The 24,549-nt window shown below is 43.2% G+C and overlaps 1 protein-coding gene across 1 annotated transcript in view; it reads left to right on the plus strand.

The window, feature by feature from the left end:
* Positions 1-5,695: 5,695 nt before the first annotated feature.
* LOC308303678 (liprin-alpha-3-like) overlaps positions 5,696-24,549 on the plus strand; it is a gene marked incomplete at both ends in the record, with an annotated part of 57,634 nt that continues 38,780 nt past the window's right edge. Inside the window, 7 exon segments of the mRNA XM_080748135.1 lie at positions 5,696-6,070; positions 13,114-13,215; positions 13,808-13,972; positions 18,095-18,169; positions 18,303-18,362; positions 18,973-19,101; positions 22,988-23,080. Of these exon segments, the coding sequence (XP_080604261.1) occupies positions 5,696-6,070; positions 13,114-13,215; positions 13,808-13,972; positions 18,095-18,169; positions 18,303-18,362; positions 18,973-19,101; positions 22,988-23,080 (999 nt within the window).

Here is a 24,549-nt window from a genome sequence, read left to right on the forward strand (position 1 = left end):
AGTGCATGACAGAGGACGATATCACAAGATTATCGATCAGTTACTATGAAAAGCTCCACTACGTAACGCAACGCAACGCAACGCAACGCAACGCAACGCAACGTAACGTCACACTTTTGCCCCTACTCTTATCTCCGCAACCGTTGCCCCTATCCATGCCAAACTTTGCACACACACACTCCTTGGCTGCCAAACCACAACCTCCAGTCCTCCACCCCTCATTTCTCACATGGCCCTCTTCTAGCGCCACCATGAGGCCGATTCTTGCAAAACACATTTTTGGACACTGCTCCTACAGATTTTGCCCTAAAATCACACAAAGCGGTACACAATATCTCTAAAGTCATGTCATCAAGATGGATCTGTCCCATTTCCCATATTCCCTCCTGATTGGCTACCATTAATGGCCTTCTAAAAATTGTGTATGCGACCCGACGGTCGCTTATCTCCCAATTAGGGAGTCTTACTGGTCACGATAAACGATAATATCGCCTATCGTCCAATCCCTAGTCACCTGCCAACCTCATTTCCAAAAATGGGTCCTCACTAGTCACTAACACTCAATAGGATATTATGGTACCATTTCTGTCTACTTGATCTGTGTCTCAGAGGAGGTGGGTTGTGGGAAGCTCAAAAATGTAGGCCTATCTATCTGCCAATATATTTTTATTGATGCAAGAACCCTGGCTATTAGTTTGGCATTGCTAACATTCCAGGAAGAGAAAGGCTGTCATTTCCATTAGCGTGAAATCCCTGCTGATGACGTCTTTGTCAGTACTAAAGATGGAAATGAGCTAGTGGCTAAATCTGGCACAACGATGTTGAAATGAGTTTGAGTTGTGCTCGCACCCCTGCTGTAACTAAATCTGGCACAAAGCATCTTTTCTCTTTACTTGAGCTTAAATCTATTTTTTGCACAGTCCCTCATACAAATAAACTAATCAATGAAATCAAGGTCTGAGCTATCCACACACAGCCAACAACTGAGGCACAGAGCGCGTTGATAGAAATGGAACGTCTTAGCCTACTCAGTGAGCATTGGTGAGACCAATATGGTCTCTTTAAAACTGATGTCGAAATTTAGGACAGATGCAGAACTTAATTTTTATGCTTCTCACATGCAGATCAGTTGCAAAGCATGTTAACACATTGGATGCCATTATTTGGCTGTGGAGTGCCACCATTGACTTCCGCTTTATTTTGAAGAGCCCTGGAAGCCACGTGCGTGTGCATGTTGTGGAAATTCACGGTTTAAAATGGCGGATCAGTTTGTTTACTTTTGGTTGCGAAACTAAAATCCTATGACCCCGGCCGACCGTCACGGCCCAGTGTAGCGTTGAAAAATATATTTTCTCTGCCCTCTCAGCGTTTTTTGTTACTAGATTCTGAGATAAAGCCGTTTTTTTGCACCAGCAATGAATAGGAGGCTATGGAGCATAGAAGCTCCATGACGCTGGTGGCCGAGTTGCATGATGGGATATGTTTCGCTCACCAGCGGCTACCGCAGGTTCTGTTTACCTGGTAACCATGGTAACCTGGTTACGTCCCCAGACGTCTTACCGGTGAGTCGGCGTCCATTAACCTTTGACCCTAAGACGCCAGTGGACGTCTTAAAGGAGCAGTTCACCCCCCAAACATTTCTTTTTTGTATTTGTCGCATTCCTAAGACAAAAATTCGGTTATAGTCATTTTAGGCCCATTGATTCCGGATAGGGACCCAAGGCATTCGGGTACCCATCCGGAATCAATGGCATGACAAATTTGTCTTAGGAATGCGACAAAAACTAAAAAATATGCTACAGTAAGTGCTATGGGCCTAGGTGAAGTCTGAAGAGGTGAGTCTTCAGGCCATGGTGGAAGTTAGGGAGTGAGTATGTAGTTCTAAGTGCGACAGGGAGTTTATTCCACAGTTTGGGGGCCAGGAGGGTGAATTAATTGTCTGGGACGAGTGGATAAAAGGGAAAAGGACGGAATGTTTAGCACAGCTCAAATAGGGACAGAATTATCCATATATGGGCATAAAAGGGACATACATTTCCCAGCAGACTCACGTCAGGGCAATCACACTTTTTTCCCAGAATTGCATCTTTCTAGTTAACTTATATGTGATGATGATGATGACAGGTGATAATGATTATATGCAGCAGAGCAGCAGTTTATATTTCACAGAAGTTAAAAACGGCTCTCTAAACTGCATTCCCTTTGAGCATTTAAAGAGGAATATGGCCGAAAGCAATACCGTCAGTCTTGCATGAGTAATTATCCATCAGTCGCACAGGGGAAGGAAGCGCGTTTATTTAAGTATTGAGACGCGGTGTAGCTGCCACAGGGGCATCAATTGGGTATGGCAGGGGTATGCAGCTGCCATACCCTGGGTCCAGGGGGGGAAATAAAAGTTAGTTTTAAATATAAATCCTTGAATGTCTCTTTGTCTATCTGTGCTGGTTATTATGTTGTTAAATTACAGTAAAATAGCTACAAATGCAACATTTAACAAAATGGTCACTTTAACAAGGTATTATAATTATATTCTCCCCATCTTGACACAATGGTATATTCCCAGGTTCCGCAGGTCAGCTGCACAGGTGCAATGCATTATTGTTAATTGTGGCACATTTACTAACATGCCAAGTTTAGCTGCACTTGAACAACCGTTCCAGGCTGCCATATCCAGCCCAAGAAACCTTAGAAACGGGGGGAAAAAATAAAATGTACTTCTTAAAATAAATGTATCATGCCTGTTGCTAAGGTATGGCAACATGACTGGTGTCTTGCACGCACGCGAAGGCGCGCGTGCAAGACACCAGTCATGTTGCCATACCTTAGCTTTTTCTGAACTGACGCCACTGGGCTGCCAAATGCTGCCAACTTCACCAGCAACGAGGAGCTAATTCAGAACCACATCAGAACGGGTCGCTTTGAAACCGGACAAGGCGCCTGATTCCTTTTGGTTAGCGGCCCCCGAATTAAATCCTAGAAATCCACATGGAGCACAAACGCTTGGCAATTTTTGTTGGCAGCTGTGGCGCGCTCCGTTTGTACCAAGTACATTTTTGATTTACAAAATGCATGATATTTGATCGGAGCAGAAGAATGTTTTCATTGCACCACCTTGGCTTACAAGCACAAAGAAGCCCACATGGGCCAATAAATCAGACCTAGCCATTTTAAAGTAGAAAGGCAACGGCAAGCCCTTGAGTACTATAGACTAGACAGGGAAGAATAGGGTATGAGAGATTGGGACATCAGGCACAAAGCAATAGTGGTTGTCTGACTGGCCCGCAACTCACAAGTAAGGATGGGACGATAAGCGATATTATCGTTTATCATGATAAAAAACCCTCACGACAATCGTATCGTGGGGATTTAATTTATGTTGAAATCATCCTCCGCCATGCACTGGGATCAATTCACCTTTTATTTGCCGAGCTGCTTATCCAGTACCACTTAAACCTGTTATAATTGGTAAAGGGTACTTTTAATAATACACGTCCTTGATTCAGTCTTTTTTACACTCTCGATCAAATGTCTTTGCCAAAAAATAGACGATCTACAAGCTTGTAGATCTGCTATTTTTTGGCAAATGTTCCGCCCCTGGATAATTTTGATTTTGATTACCACCATATCGTAAATCGCGATATGACATTTTCATAGCGTCCCATCCTTACTCACAAGATGTCCTTAATGGGCCAGTGAAGTATACGCAGACCTTTATCCATTAACAAACATGATTAAAAGTTGATAAGTGGCAAGCTTTCACATCTGGAATCACAACAAATCATTTTCTCTGCTTGCTAGAAAGCGCAATTGTCAACAGACGTAGAGCTCATAATTGTCTTAGTTGATTCATACAGTCTGAGCCTGCCTTTTTAACAGTATTGACTCTTGGCTACTTTGAGTTAGACTTTTCTTTTCCTGTCATCTATTTAGACTGTCACTGACGTAGCCAGAAACAGTTTGAGGCTTCTCTCTTTTGGATGGATTATTGAGTTAGCTCAGTGTTTGGGCTTCACCTTAATACCTGCACTCTACTCAGTGTAGCGGAAATCCTTATATTGCGACGTGAACGTATAGGCCTATATATCAGGGGTCTTCAATGTTTTCAGGCCAAGGACCCCTTTCATAGTTTCCATATAGTTTCATCGTACAATCATCAGTGTATTTTGGATTCATGTCAGTTTGTGTTATCAGATATTTAACCACTTGAACTGTCAATATTTGACCTTTCACTCTAGTCTGCTCTTTTTCCCCTCTACACCAAAGCTCCTTGCCAAAAATAGCCGATCTACAAGCTCACAACGCCTCGCAGCGAGCTTGGCTAAAGTTGTGAGCTTGGCTAAAGTTCTCAGAATATGGCCATCAACTAAGTGGTAAATATAAAAAAGAAAGATTTGGAGGACCCCCTGTAGTAACTCCGAGGACCCCCTAGAGGTCCTGGACCCCCTGTTGAAAACCCATGCAATATATTTCTCTCTCTCTATATATATATATATATATAGGCACGCACACACGCACGCACACACGCAAACAGGCACCCAGGCATGCACGCACGCAATGTTACACTACTAAATATTTGTATCTCTTAACACATGGGAAGCCAAGGTTTCTAACATTTCTAGCTGTTGCTGCTGCCGCCGTTCACTCACGCTTTATTTTGAAGAGCCTCGGAAGCTTCGTGCGTGTGCATGTGAGTGTCCACTGACGATTGAGGAAGAAAATCCATTTGTTTACAAACGCTCGCGAAACTAAAATCCAAACCGGGGCCGACCATCGCGGTAAAGTGTCGCCGTGAAAACAATCAGATCTCTGCTTCCCTGGCGTTCTTTGCACCTCATTCATAGATAAAGCCCTTTTTATGTTTCAGCCTAGAATGGAAATCAATGCAGCCTTGTTGCGCCATTTTCTCTCTCTCTGCCAGAGAGAGTGTTGACGTATGGACTAGGGTCATTCACAGGGCACACAGCATGCACGCAGAGCTGTACAGTTAACCCCTTGTTGTCTCGTTGAGGAATGAGACAACTCCTTTTGGCAGAGTGACCCCTAGTGGCCTTATCTCGTTACTGAACGAGTTTGGCCCCTTGGGTGTTAAAGATGCACAGTGATGTTTATGGAGGTGAGTCTAATGCGATGCTTGCTCTGTCTTTCAGCTGTCTCTCCTGGTGCTGTAAGGAACCCGGCCTAGTGGACCAAGACTAGGGGAGCACCAGTTCTATTCCACCCCCCTTCCCTCTCCCCCACACCCCTCACCTTCCTCCCCCCTCTGCCAGTCCTGAAAAAATAACTCCACGTTCACATTCCACATCGACTTGCGACGCAAGAAGAGTAGTGAGGCAAGACGCGCCGCGGAGAGACGCTGGATTTGGGAGAAAAAGAACGAAGGCAATAACAGGAGGGAACCGCGAAAGACATGAACGTGACCAAAATGAGCTTTCTTTTGGAAAGCCTGAAGAAATAAAAATATTTATATTTTGTACGTAGCACTTTTAGTATCCTTGTCACAAGAACTGTTTGTCGAAGGCCCGAAAACACACGCCTCCGTGAACGCAAAAAGACCACGCTGGATTAAAGAGGAGAATCCTCGCAGCACGGAGACGAACGCTTTTGCACGTCGTACAATCCCCACCAATTTAGTTTTCTTTTTTTTTTTCTCACCCCGAACATCCCTGATATCGTCGTCGCACACTCCCGCGGTCTCATGATGATGTGCGAGGTGATGCCCACCATCTCGGAGGACGGGCGCGGCAGCAGCGGCCCCGGCGGCGGGGGTCCGTCGTCTCCCGCCGGAGCCGCGATCGTGGCGGGAGGCCCCTTGGGGGCGGGAGGAGGAGGAGGGGGCTACGGCGGCGGCGGGAGCAGGGACGCCCGGGGCGGCGGGGGAGGAGGAGGAGACGAGGGCGGCAGCACGGGGAACCTGGAGTCCCTGATGGTCAACATGCTGACGGAGAGGGAGAGGCTCCTGGAGAGCCTGAGGGAGACCCAGGACTGCCTGGGCACGGCCCAGCTGCGCCTCCGAGAGCTGGGCCACGAGAAGGACTCGCTGCAGAGGCAGCTCTCCATCGCCCTGCCACAGGTACCGTGTTTGAGTGTGTGTGTGTGCAGTGTTTGGGAAGTTACTTTGAAATGTACAGTTACAAGTAACTCACCATGGCAGTAACTTGATCAAGTTAAAGTTATACCCCTGGAGAAATGTAACTTGTAAAGTTTCAAGTTACATAGAACAAGTAACTTGAGTTACTTTTTTTTCCCAGCTTGAAACAAAATATAATATCCTAAAAAAAAAGTCACATGCCAGCAGAAATATTCCACAAAAAAGAGGATCTGTTGAGGACATTTGATCTTCAATTTGATCACATCTCTTGTAAAACTGTACCTTAGGGTTAAATGCAAAATTATAACTTCGCTTGTAACTTCTTGTAACTTGTAACTTGAGCCAAAAATGACCCAAAAAGTATCTCAGTTACTTAACGAGTTACAGAAATATGAATGTAACTCAGTTACCAGCAAGTTACAGCAAAATGTAACTTAGTTACATAACTCAGTTACATGTAACTTTAACTTCCCCAACACTTTGTGTGTGTGTGTGTGTGTGTGTGTGTGTGTGTGTGTGTGTGTGTGTGTGTGTGTGTGTGTGTGTGTGTGTTTATTTATGTGGGGGAAGCAGGCACACAGGGGTAGGGTTGTACGGTTTATGCCCCCCAAAAAACCCCGGTAGACGGTTTTACACAGTTTTACAATCTTACACATTTTAACGTGTTTAAAAAAAAAAGAAAAAAAAAGTTTCAAAGTGCTTTATTTATAAAGCAGATACAAAAGTGTTTTAACCCTAACCCTATTGTAAATAGCCTAAGTAAGTTCTCACTATAAACCCCATTATCAAAATAGGATTGTTGCCAGATTTTGCGAGAGGAATAATTAACCAGGTCTTTGAAAACAAGCCCAATGAAAGTGAATATAGGCCAAAAATGAGCACTTTAAACCTATACGTCAGCTATTTGAAAATGGCCGATCCGATCTACAAGCTCACAAGCGCAACCACCTTTATTTATGAGCAACTTTACATAAAAACAAGCCCAACGTCAACGTGGCTTATAATAATCAGACGTGGCAACAACACTCACTGCATCCGACTTATCCGACTCGGAAAGCCGTTAGCTCGATCGTACGACTGCGTCACGTGATGAAAATAGCTGATCTACAAGCTTGTGGCTCGTCGAGCGTGCAACGTGTTGTGAGCTTGTAGATCCTCAGTGTTTAGCTTCAGGCTAAGCCTCGCTTCTTTATTTGGTTACAGCTGTTGCATTTCTTTAGAGACCAGGGTCTCCCTCCAGCTGTTAGCCTACTTGGCTTGCTACCATTTTCTATGTGTCTCCTTCTTCAGGAGTGATTTCTGCTGCTTCCGTAAACACTGCAGATGCGGCGGCGGCGCACATGTCACGTGACGGTTTTCGGTTTTGGCTTACGAGACATTTTATAACACCGTATTAAACCGGAAAAAAACTCGGTGCCGCGCTGTGAGCTTGTATATCTGTTATTTTTCAATAGTTAAAGCACAAAATAATTGAAGTGAATCCTTACCCAGGGGCCAGAATTTGGTGCAACACTGTGTTTGAGTGTGTGTGTGTGTGTGTGTGTGTGTGTGTGTTTATTTATGTGGGGGGAGCATGCAGGCACGTGCACACATAGACATCAAAGGGACTTGAGCCCCTGCCCTTTTATCCGTCTGTAAAAAGTGCCCTCTCCAGACCATGGAAGCAGTTTTCACTATGGCGAAAGAAGTGCAAATGGTCTCTTTCCATGCCATACCTGAAGGCCGTGTGTATAAATCATTTAGTGTGGTATCAAGTACCAAAAATAGCCGACCTCCAAGCTCTTTCTTGGAGCTTGGAGGTCTGCTATTTTCCATATTTTCACCAAAAGGCCCTTTTAGAAATGTCAGCCCCTGCCTCTAACATTCTCTGCGTCCCTGGAGAGAAGTACAATGTGCATGTTAATGTAAGGTGAAATTGTTTGTGTTATGTAGCCTGAAAGCATAGCTGTGCATTTATAATGTTCGTTTGAACATGCCTGGCTTGAGTCTTGAAACACAAGAGAGCCTCGACGGCGACAGTTTGCACGCACGCACAGCAGCTACAAAGGAGGACTCAAGAACCTTCTACACAAATATGAGGCCTTAACAGGTTTATGCTCTTTTTATGTTCACATGTGTTCTGTGCTAGCTGTTTTCTGTTTTCTGTTATTCTTACAAGAATAGTAGCTCCTTTCGGAACCTCTCCCTGCAGCTACGAGATGAGGTTCCTCACTGTCGTCAACCAGAATCGTCCGACTGGGTGGAAGCTTCGCCGTTCGCGAACACTTCTTACCTGTTGTAAACATTTTATCCAAAAAGTGAAGGTCCTATGCCGGTCTCTCATCGTTTTACTTTCAAGCGTGGAAGAAAACCGAAACAACCTGTTGAAATAAAGAGTTAATATTGCTCATTTTGTCAGCCGGTCCCATGTTCTTTAGACAATCCAGAAGTTGTGGCCGTATATGAAACATTACTACCTCCCCTGGTCACGTGGTATATACACAACGAATAAGAGTGGGGAAAACACAGAACTGGCTGACAAATTGAGCGATATAAACTTTTTATTTCAACACGTTGCTTCGATTTTCTTCCACGCTTGAGAAGTAAAACGATGAGAGACCGGCATAGGACCTTCACTTTTTGGATAAAATGTTCACATAAGGTAAGAAGTGTTCGCGAACAGCGAAGCTTCCACCCAGTTGGACGATTCTGGTTGACAACAGTGAGGAACCTCATCTCTGAGCTGCATAGCAGGAGAGGTTCCGAAAGGAGCTGCAAGAATAGCTAACTTGTAGATTCTGTAAGATGCTCTGGCCCCATTTACACTTGCATTAACATTTGTCCCGGGTGATCTGATCGTACATTAAGTGGGAATGCACAAAGATCTGATCACTCAAACCACCTCAGAAGGTGCTCAGAGATGCATTGAAGTGTAAATTAGCGCTGGGAACCATAGATCTCATCCCATAGGTCAGGAACGATCTTCTGTGTAGCATGAGCATGATAATTAAGGAAAAATAAAAATAAAAATAAATTATATATATATATATATATATATATATATATATATATACAAGCCCTTGATGTTGAGTACCAAGCAGGGAGGCATTGGGTAGTTTTTGCTATGGCTGGCTGATTGAGGCTACTGAGCTGGAACCCAGGGATGGACTGGGCATCTGGCATGCCGTGCGGGCATATGCCCAGTGGGCCGACTATACTAGTGGGCCAGTGGGCCCAAAACAATGATCTCAGGAGTGCAAGGCGTCCACTAGTGATGCGCGGGTCAGGTTTTTTTCATAACCCGCACGGCCCACAGCCCGCACGGAACGTAACCTGCCCGCCCGCGCCGCAGAACAATATACAACGAATCCGCCCGCCCCGCAACCCGCATTTAAAAAAAAGATGGTTTATCATCTCCACAACAGCTCATCTTTATATACGGCTCTTCTGAGTACCCAAAGTCGCTTTACAGAAAGGTTTACAGTAGCACAATATTGTCATGGGCTAAATAAACAAACGTGTTGTTCAAATTGGGGTTTAGCCTAAAAGGCATTCATTCAAAGACGTTCATTCTCTCTAAATCGCAGGGGCATCGTCGGGGTAAGAATGGCGTTTCAGGTTTTATGTCAATCATATTTATACAGCGCCTCGCACTTTAAACAGACAGCAAAAGACGGACAATATTAAATCCTGTTGGTTATTGATTAATCACCAGATTGGAGAGATGGGAGCGACTCGAGGTGAGCGTGGTTGGTTCATTCAGTCAAAAAATCTGTCTCACTTGCGAAAGTTGTGTTTCAAATCATATCCGTTGACTGGCTAGTTATATAACTTAACCGACACAAAGTATTTATAAACGGACTTGTGTGGATGACAGAGACATTTAAGTGAAATACTGATCAGCGACACGCGCTGAAGTGTTTGTGCATTCTTCTCTGCTGTGCTCACGTTGTGTGTCTGATGGTGTGAGCGAGCGCAAATGTTGGCAAAATGTGGTTTGTGGCCCCAAGAGCGGAATTGGGACGGTCCTCGCACCAAGGAGCGGAGGAGAAACCTCGCTCCTCTCTGGCGCATTTTAACAGTTCTACTGACAGATTTATTATTTATTTATTGGGGCTGGTGCCAGCAAAAAGCAGCTTACCTTTGCGATGTTATAGAAAAATATCTATTGATTATTGGCAAACGATTTATTTTTTATTTTTTTTATTATATGTGTACTTTAGCCAATCTGGCGGCAGAGGGCAGCCTTATGCAAAGAATAGGTGTGAATTGGGCCGCTCCACTCCACTCCATTCCCAGAAACAAAATACCTTTTATGCCCATATATGGAGATTTCTGATGTCATCAATCCCAGTTCCTAACTGGCCCAAGAGCCTGCTTTACTCTGATTTACACCCTTCCCCGAAAACGTTAATATTAAATCCATATATGTATATGGATATATAGTAATAAAGGATAAAATAAATAAAAAGTCCATATACAGTATGGGCATTCCCAGATGATGCCCTGTTAGGGTACCCCCTTATGCCCATATATGGAGATCCCCCAGGCATCAAACCCAGGCCCTAACTCGCCAAAGCCCTGCTTGGCTTTACTAATTAACATACGTTTTATGCCCATACATGGAGATCCCTGTCACAATGTCATCAATATTAAGGACATATCTGGGAATGCCCATAGTTGGTAATGCCCATATATGGGCATGTTTTGACATAACATTGTTGACTCAAAGTACAAAATAATGCCTAATAATGCATTTCCCGGGCCGATATGGGTTTTGTTGTTGTGTGGTTGCTGGCCACCATGTACATTCTGGTATGTGATGTCATCACTACCATTACATTGTGGAATATTTGCCGGCCTACTGTGCACAGTATTGATTACGGTTTTATTTCCAGGAAATCTGTGTGCAGTCCACATGTTATCGAGTACATGGCATTGCCAAGGTTTCAGAACCGTGTCATTTTGGTTGACATTTTTGTTTTCCGCCCTCATTTAGATCTTTCTTTTCTTAGCATTCATATTGACACCTTTCCGCTGCGTTTCAAAGAGAGATACTACTTTCATTTAGATGAATGAAGTCTACAGAGGCCTTTTTTATTCGGAGATGAAATGGAAAAGAATCGACAAGGGAACAAAGAGCAGCCAACGGAGAAGCCGCCCTTATCCAAACAAGGAACAATCCCACAAGGCCACGAGCCAATGGACCCACTGTGTCACCATCTGTATCTGTGTGTGTGTGTGTGTGTGTGTGTGTGTGTGTGTGTGTGTGTGTGTGTGTGTGTGTGTGTGTGTCTCTCTCTCTCTCTCTCTCTCTCTCTCTCCCCCTCTCTTCTCCTCGCTCACAGGCCCATTATGTGTTTATGTGTTTAGTTGTTCCTTCCTACTGTATTTGTTTGGATTTATAAAACCGGTCACCGTCATTCTCAGCCAGCCAACCAGGACAGTTTCCTCAAAAATCTCAAACATAGATTTTTTTTTTTTTTTGCGGGTGTTAACCACTTTCACCCTATTTTGGGCATCTCTATTTTTGGGCGACTCAGGGCGAGTCATTATAGGCAGCGATAAAGTTGGCTTTTTATAGTGGTTAAGAGATCATCGACCATTGAGTCTCGTTCGTTGTGTGTGTGTGTGTGTGTGTGTGTGTGTGTGTGTGTGCGCCTGTCTGTCTGTCTGTCTGTTTTGTATTTAGTTTTTTTCCCCCAAATGATGTCAGACAAGCTTTTCCTATTTGCACTCTGCATCGCTGCGCGCTGGTGGCAAACGTTTTCCCGTCAGTGTTGCAAAGTGGTGACATATCGGCGCTCGTGTATCTTCAGGCCCCTCTCTCTTGTGTATTCCCGTGCAGTGCCATTGCGTAATGGTGTGACGTAATCTCTCCATGAATGCTGTGCTCACAGTCCAGAGGGGGGGGGGGGGGGGGGGGGAGAGTGATACGGGAAAGTGTGTCAGTGAGCTACGCGATTGTTAAGTGTGTTTACGTCACATGTGCAGTGCGGTGCGTCTTCCCGCACCACGGGTCGGACAAAGTGTCTTTCTGCAGGGGTATTTTGAAGTACTGTGTGTGTGTGTGCGTGCGTATGTGACAATTTTTTCAACGTATTCATTATGCAGTGAATAAGTCAAGAATAAGTCATTATACAGTAGGTGGAGGTTTTCGTACTTTGCGAAAATAGCACATCTACCAGCTTAAAACTCATCCGTACATCAGCTATTTTCACTGTACTATTCATCGCAGAGTATACCAGTAAGACTCCCTAATCGGGAGATAAGCGACCGTCAGGTCGCATGTATACACAAATTGGCCTGTAAGTGGCATTAAAAGCAACCTTATGGTGGCGCTGGAAGAGGTTGTTGTTTGCCAGCCAAGGAGTGTTTGTGCAAAGTTTGGCATGGATAGGGGCAACGGTGCCGGAGATAACAGTCTGCAAAAAGCAACCTCATGGTGGCGCTAGAAGAGGGGCATGTGAGAAATCAGGGGCGGAAGTTGTGGTTTGCCAGCCAAGGAGTGTGTGCAAAGTTTGGCATGAATAGTGGACATTTTTGTAAACAATTGTGGACAGTTTTGTAAACATTTGTGGTCATTTTTGTAAAAAAAAAAAGAAAAATAGTCGACATTTTTGTAAAAAAAAAATAACAGTGGAAATCTTTGTAAAAAAAAAATAGTGGACATTTTTGTAAAACAAATAATAATGGGCATTTTTGTAAAAAAATAATAATGGGCATTGGTCGGTACTACTTTTTAAGTCATGGCAAACCAATCAGAAGCCTCTGTGTCTATGGCATCATGGACAAATCAACAAAATCGAAGTGTTTGATTGGTCTGGCTAACTCATGACATCATCATTAATGACATCATCATTAGGGTAACATGAAGCGGTGCTGATGGGTAAAAGGGCAGGGGCTCAAGCCCCCTAGATAGATACCTTTATTATCCCAAGGGGGAAATTCAGTGATGTCTATGTGTGCACGTGCCTGACCCCTGCACATAGCTGTACCTGGAGTCGGCGTCGCTCCCTGAACGCATGTTTCGCTGTGTTCCACAGGAGTTCGCTGTGTTGACCAAGGAGCTGAACGTCTGCCGGGAGCAGCTGCTGGAGAGAGAGGAGGAGATTGCTGAGCTCAAGGCGGAGAGGAACAACACACGTGTAAGATGTTATACAGCGGCCATTTTGCCCATTCTTCCTGTCACCATCTTCCTCGTCCGCTGTGCTGTGACTGCGTGGGTGGGACGTATAGGGATGGGACCATATGAACATTTCATATCACGATTATCGCGACCAAAGAAATGGCGATTTACGATATTATCGCGATAATCAAAATCCATTATCCTGGGGCGGAACAATTGCCGAAGAATAGCAGATCTACAAGCTCACACGCGTTGTGAGCTTGTAGATCGGCTACTTTTTTGGCAAAGACATTTGATAGAGAGTGAAAAAAAGACTGTATCAAGTCTGTATATTATAGTACCTTTTACCAGAGGGTTTAAGTGCACAATTTTAAATGGGCCTGACCACCCAAAAAGCATCTATGACGCCATCACTGCTTCCGACGGACACTGCAATGGATCCCCCATGGGTTTGAAAATATGAACTTTTTTCTCTCAAAGGAAGATATTTTAAGTGTTTTAAATGGTATATTTTGGTTAAAGAGGGTTATTATCCCATATAAAGGCCTACATGGCTTACTAGCCAGGGATCCTTTAAAGACATCGTGTTAACTCCGCCCCGTCCTCCACAGTTACTGCTGGAACACCTGGAGTGTCTGGTGTCGCGGCACGAGCGGAGCCTGAGGATGACGGTGGTGAAGAGGCAGGCCCAGTCCCCGGCGGGGGTCTCCAGCGAGGTGGAAGTCCTCAAGGCCCTCAAGTCCCTGTTCGAGCACCACAAGGCGCTGGACGAAAAGGTGGGTGAAATGAACAGTGCAGGGACGTGCTGGGCCCCTGATTCAGCCCGGGAAAAAGAGTTGGAGAGGCCCTCATTGCGCGCTATAGAGAGAGATCTCTCTCTATAGCGCTGCTGCTACTCAAAGATTTGCCATTTCAGATCACAACAAGTGACAAGCCAGTGAGCCAATTACATGAGTTATATTTCGTCATTGTCGGGTTGAAACCTTTTATGTCCAAAACCATTTTTAAAATGATTTAAACTAGTGAAAACAGCCGATCTACAAGCACACAACGCCTCGCGGTGCGAGGCGTTGTGTGCTTGTAGATCTGCTGTTTTCACTACTTTTGTGCGACAGCCTTGTATGATTAAGCAGGGCTTTGCTTTGCGAAAAAATCTACAAATTTGACACTTGGAGATACGAGGTTTCTGCCCGACAGTGACGATTTACTTTGTTGGCCGCCCAGCCCCCAAAATGGAACGAAGGCCGACATTTTTTTAACTTTTTTTTCCTAATGGACCGGGATTGAACCGGCCGTTCGGGAGTTGTCCCGCGTTTCCCAATGGCGAGCACGTCCCTGGAACAGTGACATTTTTGTTGGATATACTGTATTGGGGTGGGCGATATGGTGACAAATATCGTCGAGACGATACAATAGCCCCATTTCCACTGTAGGGCCCACCCAGAACTAGAACCAGAACGTTCCAGAATCGAGAACTTTCAAGAACCTGTGAAGTTCCGGGACCAAGTTCTGCTTACGTTTCCATATAACCAGAACTAACTGGGAAGGTCCTAAAAAAGACCAGCAGCGCTGCTGGCCCCCCAGAACTCAAGTTTAGTTCTACCTCAGGAGCAGGACCGAAAAAAGGTTCCAGGAACCTCGTCTGAAACCGGGCCGTGTGCAATGGAATAAAACCAGAACCAAACAAATAGGTTCAGGTTCCAGAAAGTTCTGGTTCCACCTTGCAGTGGAAAAGGGGCTAATGTCTCCACGATATTCCTTTTCAGAGATATCGTATGTATTGTGATACAATGAGGGGAGCCTTATAGAAAATCATGTTGAATTGTTAATACAGAGATTCATTGCAGAATTCATTTAAACCTACATTTTGGTCTAAAATTGTGACCAAAATCTAGACTCTATGGTCTCTTACTCCTTTTTCTTTTTGTTTTTTTATTACCTTGTAGGTGGTTGTACTGTTAAGTAACTTGAAAAATAACCATAAAAAACAATATGAAAAAGAATCGTGATAAAATTGTGTATCGTGACACAGCTTGGAAGAATATCGCGCACCCCTAGGATACATGCACAGCAGCCATATTGGAAAGAATTGGATGACGTTATGATAACGTCCTCCAGTCGACTCCGGTGACGTTCAGAACTTGGCCAGATCACAGCCCAAATGGGGATGATCTTGACTAGGGTGACCATATTCTGAAAATCCAAAAAGAGGACACTCTACCCGGCGCATATATATATATATATATATATTTTTTTTTATTTTTTTTATTTTTTTCCCCAAAATAATTTATATTACTAGTTTACAGCTCAATTATGTTATTAGTTATGTATTCATTTTTTAGGGCGTTCCAATTGGACCCTTTACAAATCTATTAATAGGCTAGAGAGATCCACTGATAAAGTATGCCTTTTGACTCCTGTATGAACGTTCAGCTTTGTAACTAAATAAAAGAGAGGTAGCCCATTATTCAAACCGCCGTATCTTCTGCTTTACAAGGTTGTACAAAAGATTCTGTCAATTTAGTTAGCAGAAGAACTCTCACCTCGCACAGACTGTCTTGTAGGCTACTTTGCAGTGTTGATATGGGCTTGAAGCAGAAGAACTTTTATTTGTAAATGCCTAAATAGACACAGAAGAGTACCAGCTTTGCTGACAGAACGCTCTGCTTCTCATTGTTGGTCACTGGCACTTTTTGTGCATTTCATCAGTGAAACAGCATTAATTGCGTTTGCAGTTCGTTCGTTTGGCTTGAGCAGCGCAAGCTGCTGCCGAGCTTGCGCTGCTCTGCCTCTGATCTGAAAGCGAGACAGACAGGCTGAGTGAGGGAGGGATCGCAGCGCAGGCAGAGAGTAGTATGAATAATACACGTTCCGGGGTTAGGGGTGGAAACCCGCCTCTCACAGTGTGTTTCCAAACGAACCATTGAACGTGCATTGTAAATGCCTGTGCTTTAACTGTGATATGCGCGAAACCCCGGACATTTGAAGGAATTTATAAAACCCCCCCGGACAGGCCGGACAGCCCCCTAAAAGAGGACATGTCCGGGCAAAAGAGGACATATGGTCACCCTAATCTTGACGTCATTACCAGGACGTCATATTATGGACTTACCGTATGGATTATTGTTATTGTTTGTAATGTTATATCTGACTAGTTATGATATTTATCTGGCCTCGATCGGACACTCTCTGATTAATCCAGGACATCTGTTTTCATGGGCAGGATTTATGTTGGTTGAAATCAGGTGATATTCTAGGCCAGATCTGACTAGTCATGGTTTGACTTGATCTGGCCCCAATCGAGAGGTTGCTGAATGGTCCAGGTCCTGACCGTGTTTGCTCCTTTACCTCCTTCACAGGTGTTACCAATGATACTGATGAAGGCTCTGGTCCATTCTGCTCAAACAGTGTCGGGGTGCTGATATTGTGCATGTTGGCTCACTAGAAACACTCTGCTACACCAGTGGGTCTCAAAGTGTCCTTGAGGGGGTTCCTAATGGCCCCTTATGGGTCTGTAACTCTGAGAGTGTACAAATGGAACCAAATGGACCTGTACGCCTAAAATTTGGTTCCATTTGTACACTCTCAGAGTTGTGATGGTCCTTGAAATCAAAACTAGCGAGAACCACTGTGCTACACTAAATGGAACAGAGCCTTAATCAGTATCATTGGTAACACCTTTGAAGGAAATAAGGGGCCCAATTTCTTTCCAAAATGGCTGCTGTGCATAGAGCCTATTGCCATAGACCGTATGAGTTCTACTTCTTATTACTATGAATATACAGCAGTTATAAGCAGATTGCAGTGCATTATGCAAGTATAATCCATGGGAGGCACAGCAAGTGTCACGAGGTGGTGCAATAGTTTTGTACTTTTACATTTTGTATGTGTCTATGGCGTTAACATTACTCTAATAGACCCCCAGGTGTGGTTATAATATGCAAATATGTCTTCCCTGTGTATTTTTGGTTACTTCCTGAAAGCTGAAAGCCTCTGAGTCAAAAGGCCCAGTTGAAATACACTGATGTAATGACATCATAAAATCACCCCCTCCCCTTTTCACCATCGAACAACATGTGTGGGTGTGGCCAACTTCAGCTGGGTCACCACCCACCTGACAAGCAGGCATACCTAATGAGCAGCTGGGTGTGGCCACACTAAAAAAAATAAAAAAACATAATTTGAACACTTTCTGTGCACTTTTTTGAAAAAGATCTTTCTCCAAGTACAGTATAATTGTGACCGTCAGGTCGCAGTTACTATCAAAACCTCCACCGGCTGTCAGTCTGTCTGTCTGTCAGTCTGTCTGTCAGTCACATCACACGTCACACTTTTCCCCTACGCATGTCTCCGCCACCGTTGCGCCTAGCCATGCCAAACTTTGCACACACACTCCTTGGCTGCCAAACCACAACCTCCACTCATTTATCACATGGCCTTCTTCTAGCGCCACCATGAGGCCGATTCTAGCAAAACACATTTTTGGACACTGCACCTACACATTTTGCCCTAAAATCACGCAAAGTGGTACACAGTATGTCTAGAGTGCTGGCATCAACATGGATCTGTCCCATTTAGCACCAACATCAGGCCGATTTTTTCAAACACATTTTTGGACACTGCTCCTTCAGATCTTTTCTCTAAAATCATGCAAAGCGGTGTATACTTGTGACCTGACGGTCGCTTACCTCCCAATTAGGGAGTCTTACTGGTCATAATACCTGATGATTACTCTATGTCGTAGAAGGGAAAAAATCACGGCACCCCATCTTTAAAAAAGGCAAATCGACGTAGGGAAGTTCCAGTGTACGTCTTCATTTGATACTAGTTGTGACACTGCGGAAAAGAATATCTGTGAGGTACAGTAGCCCCATGGGTTTGTCTTATTCCCCCTGCAGGTTCGAGAGAGGCTTCGCGTGGCCCTCGAGCGCGTATCTGTGCTGGAGGATCAGCTGCAAACGTCTTCCTCAGAGGTAAATAAAGTCCAGTCCGAGAACTCTGCCCTCTTTTTTTGAACGTTTGAAGCCCAGTGCACCCAACAGAACCATGGCAGAAAGTTGACCCTGTTGTCCTGCTTTGTCTGTTCTTGTCTCCGTCTTTCCCCAGGTAATCTCTTTAAGAGACCAAATTAAAAGACGTCAACAAGGGTTGGACAGCGGGAAAGATGTAAGGGAGGGTTTCGTGCACGTTGGTTCCAGTGTTTTTGTGTGTGTTTGTGTGTCTTAGCACCAGAGTGTAGAGTAGTACTGTAAACGTATGGGCATCATGGTGTGTTTTGTTGTGCCGTTTCAATCGAGCAGTGGTTCTCAAACTTTCATATTTCAAGGTCTGCCCTTAACTCTGACAGGTTACAAATGGAACCAAATGAACCCTAAAGGGTCCATTTGGTTCCATTTGTACACTGTCAGTTACAGACTTGTATGGGTCAATTTAGACCCCCATAAAGGAACCCACAGATATTTTGAAATATATAATTTATTTATTTTTAAATTGAAGAATTGTATACATTTTCAAACGAACAAGCCAACAAGCTCTCAACGCGGCGCGAGGCGACGCATTGTGAGCTTGTCGGCCTGCTATTTTCACTTGTATGGGTCCCGGAGCGAATGGCTATTATTCACTTTTGAGTCCCAAAGTTTGGGAACCACTGCCGATAGAGCTTACCATACCTTGCCGAAATCTTACTCATATTCACCGGCAACCTCGACCGGTTCTAATTGATTCCCATTTGTCCGTTGCTCTCGTTTGCTTTCCGACACGCGCTGCCCCGAAGCAGCGCCTTCCCAACGGCCCGTCGTCTGCCCTGGACGATGGCGAGCTGGACCGACAGAGGGAAGGAGAGATAGAGCGGCAGAGATCCGAGCTCGCCCAGCTGAAAGAGAGACTGGCTCTCATGTGCCGGCAGGTGAGGGGAACACATAGACATCAAAGGGGGCTTGAGCCCCTGCCCTTTTATCCGTCTGTAAAACGTGCCCTCTCCAGACCCTGAATGCAGTTTTTACTATGGTTAAAGAAATGCAAATGCCCTCTTTCCATGCCATACCTGAAGGCAGCATTCAAGAGAATTGTCCAGAATTTACTTGATTATGTTTGGTTCATTGTGGTATCAAGCACCGAAAATTGACGACCTCCAAGCTCACAACGTGTCCCGTTGTGAGCTTGGAGGTCTGCTATTTTCGATATTTTCATCAAAAGGCCCTTTTAGAAGCTTCAGCCCCTGCCTCTCTAATATTCTCTGCACGTCCTCATTACTTAAAGGACGATTTCACCACTTTTTAACCTGTCTTCATATAATTGGTCCTCACTAATGTTCATGATAAAATAGCACAAAAGAAATCCTACTCGTCTATCCGTCTACCAATGACATCATCGAGGGGGAATCTCAAAAATTGCAATGTTCCAGTGGAAGCCATTGTTCTCGTGATAATAAAAATTTAAATATTAACATTTTTAAAACGATGATGTCACTGGCAGACGGGTTTCTGAACTGCTCACAGCCCTCCTAAGAGACTTGGACCGAGGAGGGAAAAAAGTGCTATTTTATCATGAACATTAGTGAGGAGGACCAATTATATGAAGATAGGTTGAAAAGTGGCAAAGTCGTCCTTTAAGTAAACGTATCAATACTGCAATGTAGAAACACTCTATTACAGGTAAAAGTCCGGAATTCAAAATGTACTTGAGTGAAAGTATGAAAGTCTTGGCATCAAAATACACCTATACCCAAAAGTAAAAGCGCTAGTTATGCATTGTGTCCCATCTCACAATACGTTGCGGTGCTACGCATTGTGAGCTTGTAGATTGTCTATTTTCAAGTGGCCAAAATGTATGCAGTGTTGAAGTGGTTAACTATGTGTTGTAATAATCAAAATCTGCAAAGTAACTAGTAAAGTTTTCAGATATATGTAGTGGAGTAAAAGTACAATATTTGAATCCGAGATGTAGTAAATGTATTGGAAATTGGAAATGCTCAATTGAAGTACAAATACCTACAATACCGTAATTGCTGGACTATAAGCCACACCTGAATACAAGCCGCACCATCTACATTTAGAAAAAAATAAAAAACATGTTTACATAAGCCGCACCTGACTATAAGCCGCACGTATCCTTCCTGCTTCCCGCTAGAGCGCCCCTGGTGGCCGTTAGCTTTAAAAATCGATATATAAATCCTTGTTAAAGACCATTGTAAAACTAACTAATTGGCCGTTAGCTGTAAAAATCTTTATATAAGCCGCACCGTTGTATAAGCCGCAGGGTTCAATACATGGGAAAAAAGACGCGGCTTATAGTCCGGCAATTACGATAAGTACAGTACATAAGTAAATGTACTTAGTGACTTTACACCACTGGTGAGTGGGTGCATGTGTGTGCGTTCGTGAGTATGTGTACTCACTTGCAGTATGCCCACATGCTTGTATACTGTATGCAATTATACCTTCAGAAAAGCTGTGCGTGCATTTCTTTGCACAGTGTGCGGGTATAGTTTTGATAATTAAATCATTATTAGTACATGATAGCGTGACTTACTGTAGTAGTGCTGCGCTGAACGCAGTGTTTTAAAGTACATTAATTTAAGTTCTGCACTTTTTGAGGTATTTGTACCTTACTTTAGTATTTCCAATTTCCCTTACTTTTACTTCTACTCAACTACATTTCAGAGACATTACTTAACATTATTTTTTTTGAAAACTTTAGTTTCTAGTTAGGGTGCCCTCACACCAAAATACCTAGAGTGGAATCCGCCAATGCATTTAAATTTTTTGCAGAAATCCTCTACTGGCAAAAAAAAAAAAAAACGCTCCATTGAAATGCATTGGCGGATTCCACTCTAGGTATTTTGGTGTGAGGGCACCCTTACTTTGTAGATTTGTATTATTATTACAACACACACATTAACCACTTCCAGCTCTGTATACATTGCGGCCATTTGAAAATAGCAGATCTTCAAGCTCACAATGCAACGCGATCTGCTATTTTCAAAATATTTGTATACATTTTGAAAACCTACAATGGGACATTCTGCTTTTTACTTTTGGTGCTTTTAAGTATATTTTGATACAAATTCTGGACTGTTACTTGTAACAGAGTATTTCTACATTGTGGTATTGATACTTTTACTTAAAGGAGTAGTTCACCCCCAAAATGACTTTTTTTCTATTGATTAGTCACGCCATGGAGACTAGAGTTCAATAATATTTTTTGGTTTTTGGCACATTCCTAAGACAAACATTTGATTCGAGTAAATTTACCCCCATTGATTCCGGATGGGGACCCGTTTCGAAACGGGTCACCATCCGGAACGAATGGGGGTAAATGTATTGTTATCACATTTTTGTCTTAGGAATGTGACAAAAACCCAAAAATATTTTTGAACTCTAGTCTCCATGGCGTGACTAATCAATAGATAAAAAGTCATTTTGGGGTGAACTACTCCTTTAAGTAAAGAATTTGAGAACTGAAGTTTCTCCCAGCAGCACAGCAGGAAGAGTCCAGACAGGAGGAAGCTGTGTCCCCTCCTCCCTCTTGTGGCTAATTAGAGTAATGCAACAGTTTTTGCAAGCCTCATTATTACAGAAGCCTCATTATTACAGATCCATCAAAAAAAAATTGAATATTGTATAAAAGTACATTTATTTAAAACGTTCATATATTTCTTGAAACTTTCATATATTCTAGATACATTGCACATGCAGTGAATTATTTCAAACCTTTTATTTTTATGGCACACTAGGGAATTAACGAAAAAGTCGACAAGTCGACTCAGTCGACTTCTTTACACAAGTCGACTCCCACCAGAGAAAGTCGAAGTAAAAAAAAAGAAAAAATCTATTGTGAAAATAGCAGATCTACATGCTCGCAACACCTTGCAACGTGAGGCGTTGTGAGCATGTAGATTGTCTATTTTCACAATTTCCGCCTCAATATATTTGACAATTTGGACAATGTTTAATTTGTCATTTTAGAGGTATTTAAAAAGTCCTTAAATTGGTACTTTAGAAATGTGAAAATACCCTCTATACCAGGGGTGGGCAACTTTGATGATGGCGAGGGCCACTATATTTCCACCTTCACTTCAGAGGGCCACAATGCATATTGCTTACATCCTACTTTGTCACTTTCTAGTATCTCATACAAAAGAAGCAAAAAATAGCAGATCTACAAGCTCAAAACGCATCGCAGCGCGGTGCAATTTGAGCTTGAAAATCTGCTATTTTTGCTTCTTTTGAATTGGAATCCTGGATTATGTTTTTGTTATTTTTTAATTGGAATCCTGAAATGTAACATTTTGATTTAATTTCAAAAGCATTTAGTTATATACTCATGTTAACTTCATGAACCTAAATACAAATGCCTATCATTTGTACATAAAATATATACATTTTAATACTACTATACTAGTCAATAAGCTACTAATATCGACATAATTAAAGCAGGTCATGTTTGGAATTGTAACAGCTGAAATCAATAATATATCAGTATTCTGATATTAACCTGCGGGCCGCATTAAGTGAAGGTGGGGGTCGCATGTGGCCCCCGGGCCGCCAGTTGCCCATGTATGTTCTATACACTTAAACTTTATGTTGGTTTGTTTACAGTTGAGTGAGAATACAACATTGCACATTAAGTTAATCATCTGGGGACCCACCAAAATCATTTGGGGTTCCGACCCGCAGCATGAGAACCACTGGTCTACCATACGCAAGTTGCACAACATTTTTTAGGTTTTCAGTGAGTGAGTAACGGCAGCTCTTCTGTGTCTGTGTGGTCTTGTGTCGTGGTGGTGTCAGGTTGGGGAAATAGAGGAACAGCTTGCGGCCGCCAGGAGGGAGGTGACGAAGTCGGAGGAGGCCAATCAGAAGCTGCAGAGGGACGTGAAAGAGGTCTGTTGGGCCAATCTGTTCCTCCCTGAGCTCAGGGGCGTCAATTGGGTATGGCAGGGGTATGCAGCTGCCATACCCTGGGTCCAGGGGGGGAACATAAAAGTTACTTTTAAATATAAATCCATGAATGTCTCTTTGTCTATCTGTTCTGGTTATTACGTTGTTAAATTACAGTAAAATAACTACAAATGCAAAATGTTACAAAATGGTCACTTTAACAATTTTATAATGATATTCTCTACACTTGTAGTCTCCCCATCTTGACAAAATGGTACAGGTGCAATTCATTATTGTTAATTGTGGCATGTTTACTATAGCCTATGCCAAGTTTAGCTGCACTTGAACTGTTGAACAACCGTTCCAGGCTGCCATATCCAGCCCAAGAAACCGTAGAAACGGGGATTTTTTTTTATGTACTTCTAAAAATAAATGTATCATGCCTGTTGCTAAGGTAAGGCAACATGACTGGTGCCTTGCACGCGCGCCTTCGCACGCGTGCAAGACACCAGTCATGTTGCCATACCTTAGCTTTTTCTGAACTGACGCCACTGCCTGAGCCGGGGCCAGCCAGCTCTCTGGACTGTACACTGTCTGTTAGAACACAACATGTATAGGGCTGTCACAATTATTACATAATCGTCTAATCGCAATTATTTGACATAATCGCGATTATTTTTCACGATCGTTATAATCGTTTCCATGTTGAAAAATGTTCCTATATTTTTTTATAAAGTCAAAAATAGTGGAAATAGCAGATCTACAAGCTCACAATGCGTCGCATCGCAACGCGTTGTGAGCTTGTAGATCGGCTATTTCCACTATCGATGTTCTTTTTTAAGTATAAAGTTGTCAAATATGTCAGTAATTTCTTTGCATATTTATGTTATGTGTCATATCTACCATGTGCAACTTCAAAGCCTAAAAGCCACACAGAATTATAATTATCAACGACAAAAACACGATTAAATCGTTAATCGCAATTATTTGAGTGACAATTAATCGTCAAGTAAAATGTCATAATCGTGGAACATGTGTTGCTTTGTCTTGTTCTTATAGGCCGGAGTAATTAAATGAGAAGGGGAGACATAACGTTGAGTCGTGTTTGGGCTATGATGGCTAAAACTGAGACTAAGGGCTATATTTTTGTCCACGACTTACCCCTTATCGCTAAACGTATTTGCCTTTTTTTACCATTTTGAAAATCATTTTAAAATACTTCCAATATCTGATCTACATCGACACGTTGTGAGCTTGACTAGCTCTACCAGCTCACAACGCGCCCCGTTGTGAGCTTGTCGTTCGACTATTTTCAGTATGCCACGAATGTAAAATCAGCCATTACGACTCCCATCAAGGCCCGACAAAATGATCTGTAGATTTAGTCGACTAAAATCGTGAGATTTTTAGCCGACTAAAACTAAAACTTCCGATGACTAAAACTAAATGGAATTTTATTCAAAAGACTATGA

The sequence above is a fragment of the Nannobrachium achirus genome (assembly GCF_963921795.1).
Source record: "Nannobrachium achirus genome assembly, chromosome: 18".
Classification (NCBI taxonomy): Eukaryota; Metazoa; Chordata; class Actinopteri; order Myctophiformes; family Myctophidae; genus Nannobrachium; species Nannobrachium achirus.